The sequence below is a fragment of the Aythya ferina genome, assembly GCF_964211825.1.
Source record: "Aythya ferina genome assembly, contig: HAP1_SCAFFOLD_81, whole genome shotgun sequence".
NCBI lineage: Eukaryota > Metazoa > Chordata > Aves > Anseriformes > Anatidae > Aythya > Aythya ferina.
Window position 1 is genome coordinate 438,542 of NW_028181431.1, and position 15,669 is coordinate 454,210.

General features: G+C 45.2%; 3 protein-coding genes across 3 annotated transcripts; all 3 read left to right on the top strand.

The window, feature by feature from the left end:
• Window positions 1-2,347: 2,347 nt before the first annotated feature.
• LOC311428450 (zinc finger CCCH domain-containing protein 11A-like) lies at window positions 2,348-4,346 on the top strand. Its single transcript, XM_084539894.1, has 4 exons — window positions 2,348-2,401; window positions 2,786-2,963; window positions 3,163-3,282; window positions 4,062-4,346. Exons 2-4 carry the CDS (start codon window positions 2,910-2,912, stop codon window positions 4,215-4,217), a joined length of 330 nt encoding a protein of 109 aa, XP_084396020.1. The 5' UTR covers window positions 2,348-2,401; window positions 2,786-2,909; the 3' UTR covers window positions 4,218-4,346.
• A 3,314-nt stretch (window positions 4,347-7,660) lies between these two features.
• Window positions 7,661-13,478, top strand: LOC311428443 (zinc finger CCCH domain-containing protein 11A-like). The gene is made up of 8 exons (XM_084539884.1): window positions 7,661-7,764; window positions 7,968-8,033; window positions 8,553-9,044; window positions 9,268-9,344; window positions 10,054-10,246; window positions 10,887-11,056; window positions 11,471-11,532; window positions 12,077-13,478. The coding sequence occupies exons 3-8, from the start codon at window positions 8,570-8,572 to the stop codon at window positions 12,342-12,344; spliced, it is 1,245 nt and encodes a 414-aa protein (XP_084396010.1). The 5' UTR covers window positions 7,661-7,764; window positions 7,968-8,033; window positions 8,553-8,569; the 3' UTR covers window positions 12,345-13,478.
• A 5-nt stretch (window positions 13,479-13,483) lies between these two features.
• LOC311428445 (uncharacterized protein) lies at window positions 13,484-14,797 on the top strand. The gene is made up of 3 exons (XM_084539886.1): window positions 13,484-13,831; window positions 14,014-14,040; window positions 14,464-14,797. Exons 1-3 carry the CDS (start codon window positions 13,622-13,624, stop codon window positions 14,776-14,778), a joined length of 552 nt encoding a protein of 183 aa, XP_084396012.1. The 5' UTR covers window positions 13,484-13,621; the 3' UTR covers window positions 14,779-14,797.
• The last annotated feature ends 872 nt before the right edge of the window (window positions 14,798-15,669 follow it).

The following is a 15,669-nucleotide window of genomic DNA, read 5'->3' on the forward strand; positions in this document are numbered from 1 at the left end:
TGTTAGAAGTAGCTGCAGAGGAACCTGCATGGCACTGGGTGTGTTTCTGAAGGTGCTAAAGGTCCGAAGTGACGATTCCTACCCATACTAAAGAAGAGAAGGAAACCTTGCACTTAACTACTGTTTTTATTCCCTTTGTCCAGCAGTCAAAAGCAGTAACTAATATGAGAACCCAACTTTTCCTCTCTTTATTTTAGATTTGGGAAAATTCCCTGCCAAAACAATATTTCCTGGAAAATTCACTAGTGTTTGTGTGAGTAAAAGCTTCCAACCTTTTATTATTAATTTGTAAGAACTATTTCATCCACTTTTGTCCAGAAGAGTCAGAAATAATTTGCACAGAAATGTGCAGCGTTTTAATGAAAGGATTCAGAATCACTCTGAATTGAACTTTATCTGGTCTGGTTGCAGGTTTTGTGACATTTAGTGTCTTAAAAAAAAAAAAAAAATCAAAATTTCTGACTTCATATCAGAAAAAAAGAAAAAAAAATGCTTGTGGCGAAATAAAATCTGTTGCAGCTCTGCTCATCGAAAACTCATTGGCTGTTAAATTGGACCTAAGTCGTCTTCTCTAACCTTTCATGATCCTGCAGCAATGGCTGATGATGGATATATGGATTAGGGAACAGCACGTGATGGCAAACCTGTGGTATTTGCTACTGTACTGGGTCTGGCTGGAATGTTTACTTTCCCTGCAGCAGCCCATACAGTGCCGTACTCTGTACTTGTAGCTGGAACAGCAGTGTTATCACCCCAGTGTTGTGTGTACTGCTGAGCAGCAGTGGCACAGCATTGGGCCTTTCTCTAACCCTCCTAGGGGGTGGGCAAAAAGGTGAGGAGAGAAACATCACTAGGGCAGCTGACCTAAACCAATCAAAGGGATATTCCATACCATGTGATGTCCCACTCAGCAATAAAAGGTGGAAACAGGAAGAAGAGGGGAGGGGTGGGCTCTCGTTGGGAAAACGTCGGTCCTCCTCTCGAACACCGGCTGCGTGCGTTGAGGCCTTGCTTCAAGGACGTGGTCAATCATGGCTCATTTGTGGGAAGTAGAGAGTAATTTCTTTCCTCTGCACTTCCATATAGCCTTCATTTATTTTGTTTGTTTGTTTTCCTCCCTTCTTTTTATTTTTCCTTTTCCCCTCCCCTTTCCCTTTTTATTTCCCCTTAGTTAAATTGTTTAGTTCATGGTAGTCTTTATTTAATTATTATAATTTTTTCCCTTTAATTAAATTATCCTTATCTCAACCCGTGAGTTGTTCTTTGCTTTACTTCTCCCCCTCCTCATCTAAAGGAGGGGGAGTGAGAGAGCGGTTGTGGGGTTTAGCTGCCCAGCACGGTAAAACCACCACAGCTACAGCGCAGAAAGAAAAACCAAATTGCTTCCAAAAAATCAAAGTAATTCAAAATCCTTGGTATCATGCAGCCGTGCCACTGGCAAAGTGAGCATTCCCCTGCCTCTCAAAGCTTGCTGTACCCTTGATCTGCTGTCTTGCTGCTGTTAATTGATTGCAACTCTACATGTCTGATCAGGGCTACGAGTTGTTCTCGATATGGAGATCATACAACATCTACTGTGCACGCTTGTGTGTATAGATATGTTTATCCTGTATGCATGTACATCCGTATGCATATTTGTGTGCTGGCCCCCAGATCCCTCATGTTACAAAGCATCGGCCTCGAAGGCATACTCATCAAAATCTTTTGCAGAGCCTCCATTTTTTTCTAGTTCCCTCAAAATGAGAGAATTTTTACGCGCTCTCTGTGTCGAAAAGGCAAAAATTCTGATTTTCAGTGTCGCTCTCGCTAACTTTCTCTCACTCCCTCCTCGTGTGTGTATAAACACAGATGTGTGTATGCGTATGCACATCTGTGGATTTAGATGCACTGGTATGTTTTTTGCTGTACAGGTAATAAAGACGGGGAAAGGTTTTTGTGTTTTCTTAATAGGTGAAGAAATCTTGAAGACCAGAGATTGGAACATGCTGAATTTTAAATTAAAAAAAAAAAAAGAAAAAAAAAGTTAAATTGTCCGGCTGTGGAAGATGGAGCCTCATTTTTGCAGCCACTTTGAATCACGAGTTCATCTCTAAATGCGCTGTTTTTTTTTTGTTTTTGTTTTGTTTTGGTTTTTGTTTTTTATTTTTTTGAAGAGCTAACTAACCGTGGCTGCATCCAGTCTGAGAGAGCATTCAAATGGACTTGCTTCCTCTCTTAGTTATAAGCTGTTTAAAAGCGCATCCTATGTTTGAATTGTGGATGAGAGGTTCCCTTGGCAAAGTGAGGAGGAAAATTCTTCCTACCCCTTTATTATTAATTCACGGATTCAGTCTTGGTTCGGCCTACAGGAGCAGTTAACTGGAAGCCTTTGAAGATCGATAACTTTGCTGAGGTTGTCCAGGTAGGTGAAATCGAAGACCCACAGGGCCTGGAACGTGCTGTTTAATGCGTCCTAACTGTGTTCTAGAGAAGTTATTTGTAGCCATAGTTGATTATTGACTTGCATGTATCATCAGGTGGTTTTTTAAGGAGTGACTCCGTTTTCAGGCTTCCAGATGTGCTCCAGGTCATATTATTGAGGATGTGGAAGAGAACGCTTGCTGACAAAGCTCCTGGCAGCTTTACAGAACTTTAATATTTAGTTAGTTCATGTAACAGCTGATTTCAAGGCTTTGCTCTCTTTGAGAGACTGATAACTTGATTTGATTAACTGAAGAAAGCTGGAAAAATGTTTGTTCCTCATTATTTTTCACTTGTTACTTTCTTTCGGGTTACTTTTAAAAAGAAGATTTCACTGATCACAAGCCAGTAGAAGACTTTCAGCCCAAGCAAGGGTGAAGACAGCTCTCTCCAAGAGCAGAGGAAGTCCCTGTGGAGAGAACCCGAGCTTGTTAGCAGAACTCGTCGGCATGTCTAAACAAGGAGACGATTGCTACTTCTATTTCTATTCTACCTGTAGCAAGGTATGGCTGGCTTTCCTTTGCTTTGCTTTTTTCTCCTCTTTTTTCAGGAAGGAGTAGATTAGGAGGAGGAAGCACACTGGTCTTTGGTTAACTTGAGAACCAGATAGATTGTGAATTCAGTTGTAGCACCATTAGGCAGCAGCATGGCCATTTTTGAGGCTGTACTCTATTTTCCTTGTTGGTTTCCTTTTGGTTCCAGGGAGACAAATGTGCCTACCGCCACTGCAAAGCTGCTCTGGGCAATGAGACGGTCTGCAAGCTGTGGCAGGAGGGTCGTTGTTTCAGGAATGTCTGCCGATTCAGACACATGGAAATTGACGTGAGTGCCTAACAATGTGTTCTCAAAATAAATCCACAAAAGCATTTTTCAGTGCCGTAGGTGTACTGATTGCGCTTTTGCAGGATAGATTTGTTTGCTTCAAAATCATACTGGTTTCTGTTACCAAGAGAGGGGGTGGGAGGAAGCAGAGGGAAATAAAATCAATGCCTTAGGTATGTCTTAGCAAGATATTTGTTTATTTTTTTTTATTAGATGCTGACAGTTTTCTCAAGAGATGCAGAATAGCTGTTAAATAGACTGCTAAAACGTGCTGGAGCAGGGGGGTAATAAACAGGCTGTTCTATCCTCATGGGAGCAGGCTTGATAATGAACTATCAGGTGTCTTCTGACCCACAGTCCTTCAGATAACGCTGTTGTAGCTGCCTGGGGTAGGAAGTGGGGAAAGTTAAAGGTGCAGCAGAACTAAGTCTCCAAGAAGTAGTTCTAGACAGGGTTAACCTAGGCAATTTCAGATGTTCTTTTTCCCTCTGAATAATCCTAGTATAATCCTAGGTGTATTAGTTTAAGCCACCCTCAAGTGATGTCTGAGAGTGCCTGTCTTCTCAAACTGAGTGATGACCAAACTAAATGTGCATAGTGGTTACAGCTTATGCAAACTTTGTGAATATGCCCAGAAATACTACACTTAACTGAGAAACTGACCTTTGGAATGCTGTTTCAGCACTGTGTTGTGACAGCTGTCACGATCTGGAGCTGTGCATCTCTTTGCAAGCCTCAGGTGCATGTTATCACGAGCTTTTCTTTCTTTCTGTCTTCAGAAAAAGCGCAGTGAGATTCCTTGCTACTGGGAGAAGCAGCCGGGAGGCTGTCAGAAAGCCAACTGTGCTTTTCATCATGCAAAGGGACGTTACATCGATGGACAATTCTTACCACCAAGCAAGAGTGAGTTTAGGTCCTTTTTCTTTAAGCGCTGAAGAATTAATTTTGAGTATTACTTAGTGGGTGCCAATCCTGTAGGGGGCGTCAGGTAACTGTTCATTTGTGAGGGCAGGAAAAGGTCTGCAGTCATAGGTGTACTGCACCGAGTGTACTGCTGGTGTTTGTTTTCTGCTTTCGTGCTCAGCTTCTCTTTGCTTTGTGTGATGTTTGCCTTGCAGTTTGCTTCCTGTTGTTTCCGCTTTTGCTGGGTGGTAGGGAGATGTGTTGTTGTTGGAAGGGAAATCATTGTTCACGGTGTAAGCAGTGATGGGATGGGCAAAAGGAGATGCTGAATTCGTTGTCTGTGCGGGTTATCTGCCTTTGCTACCATCTCTTTGCATTGTGGTCAAAGTTTTAAACTGCCATATTACCGATGATCCTCCTCTTCCTCTAGCTACACTGCCAAGTCCGCCTGAGTGCGCGGACGATGATCTGAAAGTGGCTCAGATGTCACTGCAGCAAAACAAACTTTCTGTCCAGTCAAATCCCTCTCCACAGCTAAGGGGGTGACGAAAGTGGAAAACTCTGAAAATGTCCCAAGCCCTACACACCCTCCAGTTGTAATCAATGCTGCAGATGATGATGAAGATGATGATGGTGAGCATGTTTTGGTTCTTGGAAGGAATTTGTGCTGTAAATGATTGTGTAAATCTTTGTTTCTTGAAGGAATTTGTGCTGTAAATGAATGTGTTAAATCTTTGGTTCTTGAAGGAATTTGTGCTGTAAATGAATGTGTTAAATCTTTGGTTCTTGAAGGAATTTGTGCTGTAAATGAATGTGTTAAATCTTTGGTTCTTGGAAGGAATCTGTGCTGTAAATGAGTGTATAAATCACAGATGACCTGAGGTCTGACTAGCGATAGGGCAGGCAGTCTGGCCAGGTCCCTGGTGGCTTTGTCTGGCAGTCAGTGGACAGAAGCTGAAACGTTGGAGGAAAGCTTAGAACCACTCCTGGCTTTAGCTGGTCTTTTGTGTAAAGTTCTATGTGAAACTAGGAAGGAAATTTCTTTTTTCTGTCTGAAGAGCAATGTGTTGTGTAGTAGTTAAAGCTGCAGAGAGAATCTAGAGTCCTAGATGTTTTGTCCTAGTGTATTCTACTTAGGAGTTCATCAGGTCAGTGTAGCTGTTTAAAAACAATCAAACAAACAAACAAACAAACAAAACAAAACAGCAAAAAAGTTTTTTATATGAACCATGGGCTGAAGTGTCACTGCATGAGCTACGTAATCATGACCAACCTGGTCTATGCATAACTGAATCGATTTTTCCCCTTCAGACCAACTTTCTGAGGAAGGAGAAGAAACTAAAACTCCCGTCCAGCATCCAGCTGCGGAAGGCAAAAATGGATTACGGGTGATTTCCACTCGGAAAGGCAGTTCTATTACTACTAAACAAGGTATGCCAGCACCTTAGTAGGATAAATCAGAAGAACTTGACAGTTAAGTCAAAAGCAGCGTGGTGTAAAAACACAACAAAATGTAGGGGTGCTGAATGGAGTCGGTTATTTCCATGATCTCATTTCTGCCATTAATACCATCATGTGCCCATTGGGTCAGAAAGGTGAACTCCTTTTCTTTACTTTTGGAGAACAAAACAGGGCCACAGCATGGAGTTTAAATGGCTGCACGTGCAGCCTTGCAACCACTGTTGATAAGCCATATCTAACGATAGAGGGATCTAATATTGTGTAAATGGATTAAAATTAAAACTACATTTTGAACCCTGAAGGATGAAAGGAGGGGCAAAATGCCATTGGTTCTATGGCTCTTTCACTTGTGAGGAGTGTTGACAGGCTTTATTCGAAATACTTCAGAAAGTTCCTGAGCGCTAAGAAGCCTGAGGACCTGTGGTCCTCAGTGAGTGCCTCTAAGCCTGTCTCATGAACTGTTTCCTGTTTTCAGAGGGCAATCTGAATTTTGGAATAAAAACACTTGAGGAAATCAAATGGCAGAAGATGAAGGAAAAAAATAAGAGACACGGTGGTGAGTTAATATTGCCTACTTTCTTATCCTGTTCACGGCAGGTGATGGTGACTGGGAGCTGCTTGAGGGACAGACTTCCATTTTTAGCTGGGGGCATAAAGCAACCTGATTCTCAGCCAGCTGGTATTCTAAATGGGAGTCCAAAGGGCAACCAGAGGCAAATTAGTCACCTCTCTTCTTTACATGCTCTGCTTGCTGTATTTTTGACAGTAACAAATCATTTAAAGTTTTTTGTTCTTTGTGATAGTTTTTTACGTTGGGTAAACTTCCTTATGTTTTGGTTGCTCTGAACAGAAGGTTCTTCAAGATCTTCTCTTCGTCCCGTTGATTCTATGATTTTTCCTGCTCCAGAAGAGGAAAATGTCCGGACAGTGGTGAGAACTGTGACAGTGTCTTCCAAGAAAGGTAATAATGAATGCTTTTGTTTTGATTTCATTACTCCTAAACTGGAGGGTTAAGCAATAATTAAAACAATTCACCCATGTTAGCCTTCTGGTGCTGCCTTCTGTTCAAAACGTGCTTTTATGCTTAAAGTCCCTGGTTGTACTGGAAAGATTTGGTGCTCAGGTTAAGTGCAGTGGCAGGAGAAAAAAAAAAGTGTCAGTATGCCAATAGGGGGGTAACTGAAAAACAGAAGAGTAACGAGAAGAGCGAGCTGTAGAAGCCAGTGCTATATAAGAAGCAATTTCTGAAGCATTAAAGAGGCGTACAGTGGCAGGTGTGGACACAGTATGACAGGTGTTTGTGTATAAATTGTTTAGAGCTGTGCAAATGCCTTTTAAAGGGAAAAAAGTGTGGAAGTACTTTTACTCGTAGACATTCACCTTAGAAAGGAATATTTCTCAGCATTTGCACCTAAGAATATTCTGCTTGCTTATGCAGCTTTGTTCTGCACAAAGTATAGGTGTCAAGCAGACTCAGATTCACTCTCTACTATCTCAGCTGGAATTTGAAGCAAGCACTGAGACTATTAATATTTTTTTTCCATGTTAATTATAGCTAAAATATGAGTTTGTGTGGTCTAGCTGTCAAAACAGTGTCTGACTAGGGTTTTTTGGACATGGGCTAACAGGATAATATTTCTGTTGGCTACTGGTTTCTGTGAAATAGAAAAAAAAATTCCCTTTTGTTTTAGGGGAGGAACCTGTGGTTCGAGTAGATCTTGCTGATAGACAAGGAAAACGGAAAGCCTCCGCGGGTGAGAACTTTTTACGAGCTGTTACGTAGGTGCTGCCTTCTATATATGACTGCATTAAAGAGTATTTGTGATGTATGAAAGGAAAATACATTGCAGTGGAGATCTGTGTTGACGGCAGAAATGGAAAAAAAAAAAAAAAATCATTTAGCAGCTGAAAGGCAATTCTATGAAAATATGCTTGAAAAAGAGAAGCTTATTGTTGACTGTTCTCAAACCTTCCTGCAAAGAAAAGTTCTTACAATATTCCTTGTTTTCTCTGAAGATGATGTAGGCAGCCTTCCAGTGAAGCGCAGCCTTGCTGAAAGGCTGGGGAAGAAGGTAGAGGCTCCGGGAAATGCTGACAAAGCACCCAAGAGAGAGACAGGTACTAAACGGGCATCTGGATTGGATTCCTGGGTTTCGTATTTAGTCTTTCTGTTTGTCCTTTTCCAGTGATGTTTCTTTTTGCATGTTGGCTGAGGTCGTAATCACTGGGATTCAAAGCTACCTTTCCTGTCTTGTTTTGAAATGTGAACCTGAAGTTGACATTATGCAGCCTCCCTAATTCGTTCTTTTTCTGTTTTGCAGTTCGAGTTCCCAAGTCTCTGAAGGACAGGCTGGGATTACCTCCTAAACAGACCAGTACTGAGAGAGGTAACAGCTAGATCTTAAATATGCTTTCTCCTCCGTCCTTTCCACGAACTTGGACTGCTTTCATACATCCCTACAAACTAATTTAAACGAAAACAAAGAACTGACGCCTCTTGGTTGAGTGCTGAAGCTCTTCTGACAGCCACTATCAGAACTCTGGCTCTAGGTGTGTGTTTATTTTCTACTTGTGCCTTGTCGAGGTTTTTAGCTGCTTCTGTGAACCGTTACGTACAATTAGAATAGAACCACTGCCAGGAGCAGGAATTTGAAATGCAGTCTGAAAAAGTAATAAAGTAAAGCAGCATTTCTGTGTAGCAGTTCTCTCTGGATAGGGCTGGTCTTCAAAATACAAGTGGCTCAGAGGAGGAGGAGAATGTTGTTCTAAGGATATTGTTCTAAGATGCATTATTGGGAACGCTCAAGATGAGTTTTCCTTAGTGCTCTGACAAATTTTGGAGACTTAAAATATTGCTGGACTCTCTTTAAATGTTGGTGCTTCTCCTCATTTCTTGATGATGACAGGGAAGGCTGCTAAGCCGATGGGAGAGATCCATGTGAAAACACTGGAGGAAATCCGTCGTGAGAAAGCTCTTCAGAGACGCGAACCTCAAGCCAAAGCCGAGGCTGAAGGGCACGGTAAAACTGAAGATTCCAGCGCAGGGGCAAGAGCTGCTCGTGCAGGTCGCATGCAAACTTTCTCTGAAGCCTTGTCTGAAAAAAAGAATAATCGCTTGGTAGAAGAGAAGAAAAAAGCAGGAGAATGCCATAGCAAGAGCAAAATTCAGGGTGAGTCCAAGAAGCAGCTCGCTCTGTCCGGGCCCAGCAAAGGGCAGGCGAAGGAGCCGGCAGGAAAAGTCAAGCCAGAAGGAGAAGTGCGTGTTAAAACCTTGGAAGAAATAAAGCGTGAGAAAGCTCTGCGGATGCAGCAGAGTGAAGGAGATGTGCCAGCTCCCTCAGCACAACCCGGACCTGCCCCAGCAGAGCAGAAATCTTTATGGAGCACAAAACTAACAGGTAATAAGATGCTTTAATGCCTGCCCCAGTGAGGTGCTTCCCATATTGAGCAAGTTCAGTTTGCTCAGGATCTGCTTCATGGATAAATGCTGAATGGCTTGCACATTGTAGCCTTTCTCTCTCTCTCTCATGGGACACAAGGAAATAAATGCACAAAGGAAACAAGTACCCAGCTTTCTTTATTTCTGCCGTTGACAACACTTTTTTTTGTCTTTTTTTAAAGCACCTGAAAAAGAAGAAAAGAAGGCAGTGGAATTGAACCGGCCTTTTCCTAAACTTTCCTCTGGACCTGATGTACAGGTGAGTCCTCTGTGAAGACACACATACATTCGTACAATTTCTGATAATTCTGACAAGTTTTGTTACTCACCGTGTGCCACCCTCTTGAGTGTGTTCTTACCCTTCAGCAGCTGGTAGGAGCTGCAGTGCAGTCTAAATCCTATCGCCAGCAGCATTTCCAGACAACTCTGTAATCCTCAAACTTGGAATCAGTCTGTTTATACCACAGCAAGAAAGAAACCCTGTTAGCACCAGCTGAAATCTACACAGTTAACGTGGAGGGAATTCTTTTTGTTCTTACTGACTTGATCTGTCAGACATGAAGGATTTAATACAGAAGGCCAGAGTTCTGTGTTCAAGGAAATCAATCTGTCAGTGGATACTGTATAGGGGAACTTGTATGACTTTCTGCTGCTTAAAAAGAATGTGATAAATAGATGTACAGCAGAACACCCTAGCTGTTTAAAGAAGCTTGCCATAGTGGATATTGCAGATATGTGAGACTGCGTCCATAGTAAAGCATGGCTCTTGTTACAGGCAGAATTTTATGGGAAAAAAAACAAACAAACAAACAAACAAAAAAACCAACAGTAACCTGAACGAGATTAATATGCTGTTCCACATCAAGACCATTTTGGAGGGATTGCTGATCAGATTTTCTTAACGAAATCTCCACGGATTTTATTTATTTTTTTTGTCCTACTCATGCACTACTTTTCTTTCCTTCTAGCCCACTCAGCAGAGTGGAACTCGTAAATGTCCAGAGAAGAGCTTTGAAGAGAGACGGTGGGAGAAGTGGCAACAGAGAGAACAACAAGAGAAGCTTCGGCAGGAGGAAGCTGCTGTCAAATCTACTGCTGGCTTCTTTAATACTGAACCAGCAGGGAAAGTGGCAGCTCAATTTCAGGGCCAGGAAGCTAAAAGTAAGTGTTGAAGGTTAAGAGTTACTTAGGTTGTCTTCTGAAATACAGACAGAAGATGACAATTCTCATGCTGTAACTCTGGCTGGGTGCATTTTGCCACGCAGTGCTACGAAGCGAAGGGTGTACTTTCTTTTTCTTAGTTTGTTTCTTTTCCTGCCAGCCAGATGTTAGGTAAGGAACGGGAGACTAGAAAATGACACTACAAATGTGGACTTTGTAGAACAACTTAACTGTGGGACATCACTGCAAGGGAGAGGAAGCTGGTACAAGAGTTGCATACACTCTTGTCCTACTATAACTGCTGCTTTTTCCTTTCCTAGCGGGAGCGGGACTTTAAATATAAAAGCTGTCTATATTTGTGAACCTAGCTTGCACTTAGGATTGCTATGTGTCTGAGGTTTCCCTTGTCCTGGATTATTATTTACTGTAGCTCTTCGGTTTCTTTGTTCCTTTGTATGGCTTGTTGGTAGACAGAGTTTACTATGTGGAAAAGATTCCTGAGAATCCAGGCAATGGCGGTGTAATTGTGCTGGCCAAATGCATTTAAGTGTGTAGAAGGACTGTGGAAATGATTAAGAGAACCTGGATTTTTCCTGAGGCAGAGCAAGACTGTATCAGTTCTCTCTTCCTTTTACTCTAGCCAACTTTATGACATCTGCGAAGCCTTCGCGTGGGAAAGTCACTTTCCCCAAGAAGAAGGCACTGAAACGTAAGGCACCTGGGAGTTACCCGTCTGCCATAGCAGCTGTGGAACTACAGACTGCCTTTGATGCTGACATGATGGGACCTCCAGCCAGAAAAGCAGCCATGGTAAGGCCAGGGGCTAATGCAGCGATGGATCCCTTGTTAAATTTCTACCCTCCTCTATTTGAAAAGGTGGAAAACTCAAACGTTCTGCAGGCCTTCTGTTTCCTTAGAAATCCAGTAGCTGTCTCCAGGATGCTTGTAGAACCCTTCTGTATTTATGAGATGAATGGCACTCTTTAACCGGTACTCTGATGCTGTGATTTCTCTGGTGTGGGGGATTTTGTCCATTAATGCCATGTTCTTAAAAGACACCAGATCGTGAGTAACCTCCAGGTGAATGTGAACTTTCTTCAGGAGCACCTTGGTTTTGTATTTTGGCCACGGCTCCGCAATGCCAGAGGAGAAGCAGTGTGGAGGAAAAAGCTATTAAGGAATCTTTTACCCATGTGTCATAAATACTGTTTTGCTGCTTTCTAGGGTGTTTCAGACGTGCCGGAGCACGTCCCAGCCATCAGACTTGAAGAAAATCCCCAAAACAGGTGACAACCCCAACTTGTTCTTTTTCTTAATCAGTGTATATCCCCAGGGAAACATAAGTTCTGTCACATGTGGGAAAAAATGAGGGTTCTGAGATAATTGAAGCCAAAATCCATCAAAGGAATAAGTCACCTGAAACCACTTTCTAGCAGCTAGCAGGATTGCTTAATTAGGCTTTCTTGAAATGCTGCAAGTCAGCACAGCTTTCCGGTGACTTCTTGGGTTGTCTGAATACCTGAACGAGGATGAGGTGAAGTTCTACTTCCTCGTGAGGTGATAGATGATGAGTAGTGTCCTCTGCCTTTTGGTCCTCAAGAATGCCACCTCAACTCCAGGTGCCCTGGCTTCACAGATAAACCCCCAGACTGAAAAATGTACCTGGTAACACATCGGGCTCTAAATGTAGCCCTGGGTTGATTGATAACAATCCCTGTGTAAGATTGAAGCATAGGAGGGCTTGCCTACAGTTTTAAGAGCCGGTTTGCAGGAAAAGGATTTCCCGTTAAGAAATGGCATATCCTGATTGTTCTTTCTTGCTCTCCCAAGACCTGAAGTGCGTCTTGGAAGCCCGGAAAGATTTGAGGAGCAGATGGAGATGGATCTCGAGACCTCGACCTCAGCTTCTTCCCAGCCAGAAGAGGCACGGACACGCTGGCTGAGTTCCACAGGGAACGTGCCCTTATCTGCGGATGAAGATTTTGAGAAGCTACTTTGGGAAATCTCAGGAGGCAGACTGGAAGCCGAAATCGACTTAGACCCAGGGAAGGACGAGGATGACCTCCTCCTTGAACTCTCCGAGATGATTGACAGTTGAACTGCGTAGTCCTAGGGTATAATTAAAAAAAAAAAAAAAATTAAAACTGTTCTTCTTGTTGGATACCCCGAGGTGATCCTTTTTCTAACTGAGGCTTTGCAATGAGACTTAAAGCACAGTCCGAAGTGGTAGAAATTGGCAGGATCTGCCTTCAGTTGTCCTAAATTTCCCTGCTGGTCAGAGTTAAGGTCTTGTGCATCCATTCTGTAACTATAGGTGGTTACCTTCGATATCGAGAGGACAAAGCACTTCTTTTGGCACAGAAAGATCTCCATTGGCACGCCATGGTGGCTGCAAATCGATCTTCTGATGGAGCGATGCTCTGAAGGCTTAAATGTAAAGCTTCTTCCTTCCTCCGCCCTTGGCACAACTCGATGTTGGGCACATTGTGAAGCTTCGGTGTTCTGATTTCTCGGACAGTTGATAGCCAAATCCTGGAGTTACTATGTCAACTCTTGACTTTTACTCGTGTATGCCATTGTTTTGACTGTACCCATGTCAGATGATGAAGCTGTAGGGGTGGGAGGGAGCAGAATCGTTGTTCCAGTGTGTTGTGGACCAAACTTGCTGCCAGGAATGGGGGTGGGGGTCAGCCCACCCAGCCTTCCTTTCAATTATCAGGGAGGATCAAATGGTGAAAAGCAGCAGCTCTGCCATGCGGCTCCACTACCCCCACTCCCTTCTCTTGTGCTATACCAAAGTTCCCCCAGGCTTTGGTTGGTGCTTTTTGCCTGTGTGAGGACTCCGGGGCGAGCAGTCGGGACTCTGCCGCAGTCACAGGGTCGATGAAGGGTTGTTTAAGTGCCTCTTGGTTTTAAAAGTTGCTCCCCTGAGCTGCTGGCTCTGCTGCCTGCTACAGCAAATGTTCGGGTGCCATCAGCATCGCACTTGGGCGTGGGCACTGACCCTGCGGAGGACAGAGCTGAGATTCGGGTGTATTGTGTACCCTGCCACCAGCCATCGTTTTTTTTCCCCTAGCAGATCAATTTTGAATTATTTTCCGAACTTTTCGCGGCACGGTAGGCACTTCCCGCTATGATTTGTGAAGCTGTGGGGGCCCTCAGGCATTTGCTGCTGGCAGAGGAAAAGCGCTTGTCGAATTTGTTGTAAATACTTAATGTTTGGACAAAACCACGCGTCTCTGTGTGTGTGTGTGTGTGTGTGCTGTGACGCCCCGGCCCCACCAGGGAAAACCTCCGCCGACGAAACTGCTGCTGGAGCTCACGCAGGCCTTCATCGTGCCGAAGGACTTCACGGGGACTTCTGGCGGCTCAGAAATGGGGGAGAAAAAGCAAACTCAGGAGGAGGAGAGCTCAGAGACTGCGCCCACCTGCCCTCGCTTTCCCTTCACCCCAAGAAGCCCTGTTCTACCATCAGCCTTCGCCTCTTCTGCCTGCGGTGCTGGGAGCGGGAGCGGCGAGGCGGCAGCAGCCATGGCGTACCGCGGGCAGGGCCAGAAGGTGCAGAAGGTGATGGTGCAGCCCATCGTATCCTTCCTGCGGCTGGGGGGTGCCGGGGAGGTGGGTGGGGGGCGGCTCGGACCTCAGGGGGCTCGGCCCGGGCCTTGAGGCCTTGTCGCGGGGCCCTGAGGCCTCGCTGTGGGGTTTGGGGCCTTGTCCCGAGCCCGGAACTGTCGTCCCCGTGCTGAGCCCTTAACGCAGCGCCCCAGAACCTCATCTTCCGCTACCTGCAGAACGTGAGTACCGCGGGGAGGGGGCGGGGATGGGGATTTGGGGAGTGTGGGGGGAGTGGGGAGGGTCTGGGGATTCCCCTCGGTGAGTTTTCGGCTCCTGGCTGTGTCCCGGGACGGGTTTGTGGGGGATGGAGAGCTGTGCGGTGTGCTGGTGGGCACAAGGAGCCCGGCATTTCCCCCTCGTGTAGCCGGGCGTGCAGGGGTGTTCCCTTGTGACTGGAAACGTGTTCTTCACCAAACGTGTAGTATTCACCCGATGGTATAACGCTCAAATGTCAGATTGCACATTGGAACTGCCCCTGAGAGTTGCTCCTCGGAGCGTTTGGGAGCTGTCGTGGCTGTGGCTAGCAGGTATTTCTGAACACATGAGAGAACAAAAGTGCTCAGTGTTTGTGGCCCGACTTACTCTCCTCCTTCGTTCTGCAGAGGTCGAGGATCCAGGTGTGGCTCTATGAGCAGGTGAACATGCGGATAGAAGGCTGCATCATCGTGAGTATCCGCACGTCCCCATGTTACATCTTTCATTTTGCCTCATTCACAATCGTGTTTTTTGGTCAAGAAAAGTTATCACAAGGAAAAAGAGATTTGTACTTCTCTGCCTTTCCCCTCGCCCTGCCCTTCCCTCCCGCTCCTGAGCCCTTCGTCAGGCCTTGCTGGGCCCTCTGTCCGGCTGTCTGTCCGTCCATCCGAACCTCTGGCCATCTGTCCCACCACCCTGCCCCGTCCCTGCCCTCTCCCTAAGGAAGCAAAGAGTCCCCGGTCTGCCTTCATGGGGGGGGGGGGGGGGGAGGGAGAGGGGAGGTTCTGCTGAGAAAAAAATGAAAGATTTCCCCCTTAACGGGCGCCTTGCGAGTTCTTTCGAGTTCCAACCTTCTGCCTTCCTTCCGTAGCAGTGCCTCCAAGGGGTGCGCTGTAAGGCAGCCCTCATCTGGCGCGTTGCTCCTCCGTTCCCCCAAGGAACTGCCTTCAGGATCTGACTAACTCTGGATGCACCCGGTTGTCGCCTTAATTTCTCCTTTAGCTTGCTGAAAACAAGCCGGTTGGGTGACCTTTTGCGTTTCTCGCTTAAAATTTGGATCGAGGAGGTCTGTGTTTCCTTACGCTGATGTCCACGCTGAAGGTGCAGAAGGGTTCCGTGCTGTTGCTTGGGTCAGCCTTGTTGCCAGGTTTGGAATGTTTAGCCTACCGGTGCTTCGGTGCTGTTGGGCTGCACTCAGAGTGTGAGCTCTGGGCGTTATTTCTCAAATACTGCGTTATTTGAGCGTACAGACCCGAGATATTCTGCGGAGAGGTGATTTAAGGCACGTCAGAACCACCGCTGCGGCGTGTGCCAGCGTCGGACGCCCGTTCGAGTGATCGGGAGGAGCAGGTGAGTTGAATTTGGTGCTGGGTGGCGAGGTGGTGTTGGGGGAAGAGCTAGGCTAAGGAGAGCTTCCTCTTGCTCTGCCCCTTCCCATCTCAAATGGCCGCTTCCTGGGGAGATGGGTTCGTTGGGAGTTTAACTACAACGTTACAGTGGGGATGAGGAATCACCTTTAGTCCCGTAGGTATTTGCTGCCAGGCCGCAGCATTGATTTCAGAAATTGTATTTAAAAAAGGGAAAAGAAAGGAAAGATGTATTCTTTAACATAC

Coding starts and splice junctions, on each gene's coding strand:
- LOC311428450 (XM_084539894.1), top strand. CDS start 2,910: ATGTCTAAACAAGGAGACGATTGCTACTTCTATTTCTATTCTACCTGT. Junction 2,964..3,162: donor TCTATTCTACCTGTAGCAAG/GTATGGCTGGCT, acceptor TTTTGGTTCCAG/GGAGACAAATGTGCCTACCG. Junction 3,283..4,061: donor TCAGACACATGGAAATTGAC/GTGAGTGCCTAA, acceptor TTCTGTCTTCAG/AAAAAGCGCAGTGAGATTCC.
- LOC311428443 (XM_084539884.1), top strand. CDS start 8,570: ATGGGAGAGATCCATGTGAAAACACTGGAGGAAATCCGTCGTGAGAAA. Junction 10,247..10,886: donor TCAGGGCCAGGAAGCTAAAA/GTAAGTGTTGAA, acceptor CTTTTACTCTAG/CCAACTTTATGACATCTGCG. Junction 11,533..12,076: donor GAAGAAAATCCCCAAAACAG/GTGACAACCCCA, acceptor TGCTCTCCCAAG/ACCTGAAGTGCGTCTTGGAA.
- LOC311428445 (XM_084539886.1), top strand. CDS start 13,622: ATGGGGGAGAAAAAGCAAACTCAGGAGGAGGAGAGCTCAGAGACTGCG. Junction 13,832..14,013: donor AGGTGATGGTGCAGCCCATC/GTATCCTTCCTG, acceptor GCAGCGCCCCAG/AACCTCATCTTCCGCTACCT. Junction 14,041..14,463: donor TCTTCCGCTACCTGCAGAAC/GTGAGTACCGCG, acceptor TTCGTTCTGCAG/AGGTCGAGGATCCAGGTGTG.